The sequence below is a fragment of the Caenorhabditis remanei genome, chromosome X (genome assembly GCF_010183535.1).
Source record: "Caenorhabditis remanei strain PX506 chromosome X, whole genome shotgun sequence".
Classification (NCBI taxonomy): Eukaryota; Metazoa; Nematoda; class Chromadorea; order Rhabditida; family Rhabditidae; genus Caenorhabditis; species Caenorhabditis remanei.
Genome location: NC_071333.1, coordinates 9,663,424 through 9,672,536, shown reverse-complemented (window position 1 = coordinate 9,672,536; position 9,113 = coordinate 9,663,424). Strand labels below are relative to the sequence as shown.

The following is a 9,113-nucleotide window of genomic DNA, read 5'->3' as shown; positions in this document are numbered from 1 at the left end:
TCTAATCATGGAAGTTATATTAGAAAATTTGAATATTACTAAACTCAAAAGAAAGGTTTTCGAAACAAAATAAAACTGATTGACTGAAATAGAAAAGAATTCCGATTAGTTTTCAAAATAAGCTAGTTCAACTAACATAAAATGACTGGAAACATGATGACATTGGCGGATATGCCTCCAGTTTTCCAAGAGCTCACGCGCATCGGAAATCGAGCAACGCAGATCCATGAATATTAATTCTCACCTCAAAATGTTTGTTGTTCGTTCAGATTTTGTTCAAGTCAAATATTTAGGTTGTTTTTCTAGTTTAGAACAAGTATGACACAGCGAAATGCGGAAAAATGGTAAATTAAAACAATGTAATGAAATTCTTTAAAGTTACTATTTCATTTTTTTGATCAATCGAATAATAATAAGGAATTTCTTTTTTTTTAGTGTTCACATATCTCATTTTCCGCAGCAAAACAGTTTTTGCTGAACTAGATTTCCAAAAAAAAATAGAAAAATCAAACATCTTTCAAGCAACTAACAAAATTTTCAGTGTCCTCAACGTTTGGGAGTGTTCTCAATTTCCCGAAATCTAGAACATCTTGAATCACTTGAGATATCACAATCTTCTTAACATGAGCTGAACATCTTGATAATCCATCTGATCAGCAGAATATCATCAAAGATTATTTTAAAGTCATGACTATCTGTATATAGATTGTGTTTTCAATTACAGTAAAGCATTTATCACCACACTAACCAACGGTAACAAAATTGATGAAGATTAAAAACTATTCGAAGCAAGCTTGATTTACAATTAAGTTATCTATTTCTATCACTTAGGACAGAAACAGACTTTGAGAACTAAGAGCACAACTAAAACTTACAAGTCAAAGAGCGTTTATTTGTTGCCAAAAAGCAAAACTTAGAACTGATTAGTTAAGGAGAGTTCAATTTCACATCAGCCTTTTACGTGTCTTGGGTCGTCCAGATTCCACGTGCCTTTTCTCCTTTTGTTTCTTCTCTTCCAATGGGTTTCGAGAATGTAGAACTTCGGCGAAGCCACTATTATCTGAAATAAGTCTGTTCCTTCATTAGTATGAATTCAAATAATACTACCTAAATATGGTGCAACCTAAATAAGGTGTACCTTTTATTATCGGACGAGATGTAGATTCCATCGAGTTTCAGCAGATTTCAAAATTAAGGAAGGACCAGAATTTCACACTGTTGTGCATGTAGCAAACATGTATCAAATTCAAACACTGTAGAATTTTTATATCACACAATACAAAAGCTATATAGAAAATATTGGTCGATCAAAACATTTTACATTGAATAATTTCTTAAGTGACTCTGAGTCTCCATTTTTTTATTTACAAATTTTATCTATTTTTCAGACTATAATTTATATTTATATATCACAAGGTTTTCCCGGAGTTTCATTATTTGGTAGAATGATTCTCTCACTATGATGTTGCATCTTTATCTGTAAATCATTCTTCAATTTTTTCCCGCGGAACCTTATCATGTAAAATTTTGGTGATCAGAATTATAACTAGAAACTGAACAGAAGCTGGTTATTAAAAATTTAGTGACTGACTATAATCTCCTGAAAAATGTATTTTTGTAAGAATCTTTTTGTTGCAGGAACACATCCAAACAAACCAGATGATATTCAGGAAAAACTGAAGCATTTTGTTGTATTAAAGATTAAATTATAAAAATGAGTTCTAACAGGACAAGTAAAAAAACAAAATTAAAACATAACTCTTATTCACAGTTATTGGGGTGTTTTATATTTCCAGAATAGTCAAATGGTTTACAACAGTGTTTCGGAAGTTTATGTCTTCTTCCGTATGATCAGAACCGAGCAATAAACTTGTTTTATAGTTACCTGCTGACAGTGCAAATTTCTATTTTTATAACCACACCGTCCATTCAGAAAATGAGTCATTCCGTATCACCCGATTTACGAAAAACACTTCTATATGGTAGAGCTCAATGACTATAACTTGTCTTCTCGTATCTAAACCCGATGAAGATTTTGTGTGGGCGCAAAATAGAAAAGTAATATGAGATTCTGGGAAAAATTCACTGCTTGCTCATCGAACAATGTAGTTTTAAAGAATATGGTCTTCAAGGACCAATAGAACTTTTTCATGTCTCGTATTATTTTATTTCGTTTCACCCGGTACCATCAGAAAACACACACAATTGTCATCAGGTTGTCATAAACAAGGACATCAGAGTACATCTGAAGATCAAAAGAATGTAATGAAATGCTTTTCAAAACCAGCGCGTTCTCATGTTTTCTTCTGGTTTTGTCTTGACGGAAACAATTGCCGACAGCTTTGAAAAACATCTATATAATTGACCTGCAAAGTTCATTCAGGAAGCCATCGGGGTTTCCTCTTTGATATTTTTTTTTCAGAAATTCAGTACAAAAGAATAATATTTGTTTTTGGTTTTTGAATTATTTCTCATCAATTGTGACACTACGTATTTTCTTATCAATTCCAACGACTGGCCGTACATTTGAATGCAATGTATTGTTTTTGAAAATGTTTTGGTTTCTCATATTATTTTGCGTGGTTGCTTGAGTTTCTGACTTTTAAGATTGGCAACTTTCTGTTTCTTGTGAAATCCGATTCTTCATTTCAAGAGAAAGAAGGCCCCATCATCAAAACTAAAGACGAAAGACAAGACTAGAGATACCAGAATTTCAAATCAGAACTCTACTTCCAAGTTCTTCTTCCCATTTCCCTTCTGACACTTTTTTCTACCGTAGACGGGAACATTGCGTTGGCCGAAGCTCCGCCTCTTTCTGGGCGAGGGATGATTGAGACGTCGCGGCGGGCGAGAGCCAACCACTTGTGGTCTATGCGGCAGCAGTCAGACACAGCCTGAGGGGTGAAATGGCCCGTGCAGTCAACATATCTCCATTCGCTTCATATACAGTCGTGCCAATTACTTCGGCATGGCCTCCGGACGATCCGCAAGCCGATCGAGTTCAATTTGCTGGTATGACGACTGGAAAAGCGCTGCTAGCTATTGCAATTGTTGCTATGATTATTATGACAACCGTTGGTAATGCGTTGGTTTGCCTCGCGGTTTTACTTGTGCGGAAACTGAAACACCCGCAAAATTTTCTTCTGGTTTCACTCGCAGTTGCCGATTTCTTTGTCGGTCTTGTCGTGATGCCACTTGCACTGATTGACCTCCTATTTGATAAATGGCCACTTGGAAGGTAATTTATGTTTCTTTTCTTTTTCACCAATGTTCAAAATTTAGTCGTTCACTTTCTCTCTTTTTGTTTCTTGAAACAACAATATCAAAAACTAAAACCTATTTTCCCAAAAATAAATTGAGAGAATTTCTCCATTTCTTTTGAAACTTGTTTACCTCTTACGAAAAGCGTTCGGTTTTTATAGTGTCTTATTTCCCTGTTGACCATCACATCCCATTCTAAATTTTAGAATTGAAACGCGATTGCTCCATTCCTTTTTTCGCATTTTCATTCCCTTTTTTGGTTTTGGAAGAATTCCATTAAAGGTTCTCACGTTGCACTTTCTGAAACATTAAAAAACCCCTCCAGCATTGGAAACAAAAAAAAACAGCTGTGCATTGTGCTTGTCTTAGACGAAACTTTTGACGAAACTACTTTGATGCATTCTTGATTCTTTTCTTTTATTCTACTCAAAACTTGTTTTCAAAAACAAACACATTTTGACCTAAAACAATCTGAAATTCATCATGTATCTATTATTAGACGTATAATATTTCGAATAATGAAAGACAACCGTCAAAAGAACCGAAGGAGCAGGCGATCCGATTTTCGACAGAAAGACAAATGAGCAAGTATTACAAAAACGTATGTCATCTTCCGCTCGCTTCAAAAAGGGCTTCTTAAAGGAGGTCCAACCACTGGGAAATTGCAAATTTTGAAACAAAGATGACCTTCTATTTGTTTTAGAATCTGGGTCAGATGGGGGATACTCACCAAAAAATAACACTTTTCTAACATAATTCCAATTTTCAGTTCAATGTGCTCAGTGTACACTACATCCGACCTAACACTGTGTACCGCGTCCATTGTAAATTTGTGCGCAATATCAGTCGACAGATACTTGGTTATCTCTAGTCCTCTTCGATATTCCGCAAAACGCACGACGAAGCGAATCATGGTTTACATTGCCTGCGTATGGATCATTGCTGCCATAGTGAGCATCTCATCGCACATCATCGCCAATCTTCTGGACGACGGCACTTATGTCGATGACACGGGAACTTGTCAGGTCAGCTGGCCCCACTTTTCACCTCCTAAATCGATGTCATTATTTCATTCGCCACACTTTTTCCGGTCCCTTCGTTCTTTTTTCTCTCACTTTCTTTCTTCACATCTTGAAAACCCAAACCAAACGCATGTGTTGTCAATTCAACACTTTCACCTATTCATAAGTTTCGAGACGCGAAGAAATTTGCCTCTGGGGTCCCGGCCGGTAAAAAAGTGTTGAGATGACGAGTAAAATCGCACAGCCAATGGGATGGAGAAAGGGGTTTTCTCGCTTCGTTTTTAAACAGAAAAAGAAAGAAGAGAAGAGTACACATATTGTGGAAATAACTATAAGAATTGGTTTTTTGTGGACGACGCGGGAGATAGAACAAGAGCGGTGGTGTGGCGGCGGCGGAAGAGAGAACGGCGGGGCCATATTACTTTGAAGAGAAAAGAGGGGAGTGAGACCCGCCTGTGAAGAAAGTTAACGACTATTGCGATTCATCGATTATTACGGACGTGTTTATTCACCCGAATAGTGAAAAAAGGTGAATAATGGTTTTTCAATCCATCATCGTAGGGGTCCCAAATGCCAAAAACTCAATATCCGGCCTATGATGGGTCGTAAGAAAAAGAGAGTATAATAAATGGCTGCATTTATCTTGCTAGTATGGTCCGGAAATTAAGAGAAGCCAGAAAAAACGATCAATTTAGGTTCTACATAGGACTGAATGTGCCAGCGAAAGAATAAGAGCAAATAAAAAGGGACTAGCCAAATTCAGAAATCAGTAGAAAGAGGAAAAGCTGTATACTTGACAGGACAGCGTATAAATCTTGATCCAAGTGAAAACGGCAATTAGGAGTGCTACTTGATTGACAGATACACGCCTTGAACTATTGTTCGCTTCAATTGTTCGATTACTTCCGTTTCGAAAATTTTCCTCGAAAAATAGGGAACGAGATGGGTCATAAGTTTAATGTTTGTAGACAGGTGTATGTTCAGTTCAGTTTTTGTTATTCGTTCAGACTACTTTGTTCATTCTCCAAGCAACCACAGCCAGCATTGAACCCGGTCGTTTTTGAGTGAATGTTTTGCGAATCCTTGTGACGCGTTTAGTAGTGCGCTAACATAAAACATATTCTAAGCCGTTTGGAAAGTTTTTTTTACCGCCATCACCGGGGTTTAAAGAACGATGGACTATGGGATGACAAAAACGCCATTTTTAGTTTTATGACCCTAGAAATAAGACCTTTTGAACGTTTCAACCATTTCCTGATTCCAAAGATGTTTCGTGACGTTGAAAACGTCTCATAACCACCACGCAAAGGTCTGGATATCTTGAAACATGAAACCATTTCTAGAATATTGCTTTCCGTAACCGGAGAGGTTTCGAGATTTTTTGGAAATTTAGTCTTTTTTCTTTTCTAGAGCAAACTTCAAGAATACGTAGGAGGAATGAGAGAAAAAGGGGAGCAGGATAATCAAAGGTTGCATTATTTATGCAAATTAATTTCTCTTATTTTGAACAACCCGCCAAAAATGGGAATATATTTATTTTTAGAATCATAGTTGATGAAACGAGTCATCTCAATTTCTTATCTTAAGTTCGTGTTTTCCGATCTTTTTCAAAGTGTAGTGGGGGTCCAGAGAAAAGCTTTCGCGTCATTAACTGATCATGTAGTGTTGTGGAAGAATGCACAAATGTTGGGCAATAAATAATCATTAATGTTCCCCGAGTTTGACGATCAGATAACACGAGGAAGAACGGGTTAGAGAGAAGAAAAGAGCTTTCTTGTTCCGAAACTAAGTTTTCGCAGCTGTTTTTTCTTTGTTTCTACATATGTTTGAGTAGAAGGGATGGGAGAATGAGGGATTTCTTGAGATGAGTCGGTATATGTATTTTGACCAAATGAAACAGATGGCCCAAAGGTTCTATTTTTAGATATAGATTCATAGCATAAGATTCCTGATTAATGTATCTAAATCCCGAAACTAAAATTATTGTGTGGTCATCGGAGATTGCTGCGGGTGCGAACAGAATCCATAAAATATTATTCATCTTGTGTATTTCATATTTCACGATTATTTCAGATTTGTATCAAGCAAGGCATGTTTTGAAAAAAAAAACTACATGCAGGGTGGCCTTGGTCTCATTTTTCAGAACCCTCAAACTTGGAACTTCTGGGGGCGCTTTTTCATGTTCTGTTCATTTTTTTGAATTCCCATCTGGGAGAAAAGTGTAAAAAGTATACATGTTCAAGTTTCCGAAATGTTTCCTCTCCCGTCATCCTTTTTCTTCGTTCTTTTTTTCTTGACTCGTTCGCTGCTTCCCAAAGTGATTTCCACAACCTATAAAAACTTCCTGCGCACCAGAGCCAGAGGCTTTACCAAACGACCGCACGCAAAAAAAGTAAAGAAAGAGAAAGAGAGCCGCCTCTTCTTCTGGGTCCTACAAAAAATTCTATTATACCACCAAACATACCGAAGCCCCCCACGGCTTTTATCAGATGAATGGTTCCCCGGGGACAATGAAAAATGATAGAAGTCCGTCAGAACGACAGGCGAAAAAAAACTGTTCCCTTGTTTCAGGTCATTCCTCATTTCATCTATCAAAGCTATGCCACCATCATCTCGTTCTATGCTCCAACTTTCATCATGGTAATTCTGAACATCAAGATTTGGAGGGCTGCAAAAAGATTGGCGGCACAAGACAGGTTAATGTCACATTGCAATTCGGTTGATGCATCGGAGAGGCCACAAAATGGGTCCGCTGAAACGAAAGACTTCTTGCAAGACAAAGAAACGATTGATGTTCCTAAAAAAGAGAGGGCCAATTCAACCAACTCGAGGCTGTTCAAATTGGAACGGAAATATCTCCACCGACCAAGCGCATTCTTCTCTGCTGCAAAAGGACCACTGGTACGTCAGTGAAAAATGATGAGGAAGAAGAGGGAGAGATTGAAAGCATAGAAAAACCAGCAAGGTCATTTTTTTCCGAGGTTGAGAAGCCGATAATTGCGTTCCTGAAAAACCAGATGGAGTCAGGGGGTCCAGTGAGGGGCTATGGGGTTTCAACACTCAAAAATCTGAATAAGAAAGCGAAGGGACGAAAATTACAGAATATAGTATAACAGCATTCTACAGACTACACAACCACTTTTGGTGAACATTTCTCAAAAAAAAAGTAGTGCCAGACCTATCAATTAGTTTTAGTGTTAGCATTGTTTTATGTATTCTTTGTTTCTCTCAAACCCAATACAATATGTATAAATAGCTAAGAGAAAAGCACTAAACGGTGCTTAAAATGTTCAAAGTGGCACTTATTGGAGATCTGAAGCGGTGGAAATTCTTTCATCTCCTCCATCTCACCCCGTGTTTTTTTCTTGCCTGTTGGGGCATCGTAGTCGTTCCAATAAAATCATATTCAATGGGTTTGTGTTGCCTGCCCTCTCCGACATGTGACGCGAATTTCTTTGTGAGAAGCTTCGGGAGCTTAAGAAACTGGGAGAAAAAAAAAGAAAATCCTTCTCAAGAACTCTTTCAGGGACGCAATCATCAATGCTCACAAAAAAGCTCATTTCAAGTCCAGGGATTTTGTATTGTTTACCAATCTGGATCCGATTTCATTTTTGACCTATAGATGGTGATCCAAAATGAGACATAGTCTGAGAAAGCTATAAGGAACCAAGACTTTTTATTGTACACTTGACTTGAACACCAAATTGAATAGCTCGAGAATAGACATCCATTGTGCAACATTTTGAAAGTTCAAAGTGATTGACTACGTCACATGACACATATTTTTTAGAGCTGAATTGGAGGAAAAACTCTTCAAACTTCAAAATAACTTTTTCTAAACAACACTTGAAAACCAGTTCTTGTGACAAACACTGATTGATCAGAGAAAGTACATTGCACTCATTATTACAGATTCGTCAGACGGAGAAAAGCGAATGCAAAGCAAGAAAAACATTGGGGGTCATCATGTCTGTGTTTATAATCTGTTGGCTTCCGTTCTTCATTCTTGCCATTTTCAAATCATTTGGCATGCAGATTCCTGATTGGTTGGATCTACTTGCATTATGGCTTGGGTATTCCAATAGGTGAGTTCTATAGAGTATATCGCCTGTAAATAACTTCTGTCTCCTGTCACATCTTTCCTTTTCAATCAGGAACTGCCAAGGTAATAAAAAGCGAGAGTGACTGAAAATCGTAAATGAGAATATGCCCAACCACATTTCAATCATCGAGTCCATAAACTTTGATGAAGATGCATCCGTTTGGCATATTCTAGAGAGCGCGAAATATGAGCGGCCCTCCCGCTTAGCTCCACACTATTTCTAACCGCCAATAACGCCAAAAACTTTTTATGGTAGTCAAAAAGATGAGACAATCTCAAATTTCGCTAATATGACGTACATCAAGAAGCATTTTCCAAAAAGAGTAGAAGGGATTCCTGAAAATACAGGAAATTGGGATTAACTTATCAGAGGTCAATGTATACACACACAAATGGAGTGCTCTGTAATGTGACACCAAAATGGGAAAAAAGGAAACGAAAAAAAATGTCATGAAGATTTTAGTTTGGAGTGCAATTTCTACGTGCAGTTTCTGAATAAAATTCGAAAAGGGATTGTGAAACTTTTCAGCAATTTACGTTTGAAATGGAAAGTTTATTTACAAAACTTTCAGCACATTGAACCCATTAATCTACTGCAAATACAACAAAGAGTTCCGGATACCGTTCCGTGAAATGCTTGCCTGCCGTTGTGCAACTCTTCAGACTGTCATGAGACAGCAAAGTTTCACAAGCCGCTATGGACCTCCTGTGTAAGTTTCTCAGTTTCA

At 37.5% G+C, this 9,113-nt stretch overlaps 1 protein-coding gene across 1 annotated transcript; it reads left to right on the top strand.

The window, feature by feature from the left end:
• Positions 1 to 2,906: 2,906 nt before the first annotated feature.
• Positions 2,907 to 9,099, top strand: GCK72_023875 (uncharacterized protein; the record flags this gene model as incomplete). Its single annotated transcript, XM_003109463.2, has 5 exons — positions 2,907 to 3,238; positions 4,031 to 4,286; positions 6,855 to 7,184; positions 8,196 to 8,368; positions 8,958 to 9,099. 5 exons carry the CDS (start codon positions 2,907 to 2,909, stop codon positions 9,097 to 9,099), a joined length of 1,233 nt encoding a protein of 410 aa, XP_003109511.2.
• Positions 9,100 to 9,113: the final 14 nt, after the last annotated feature.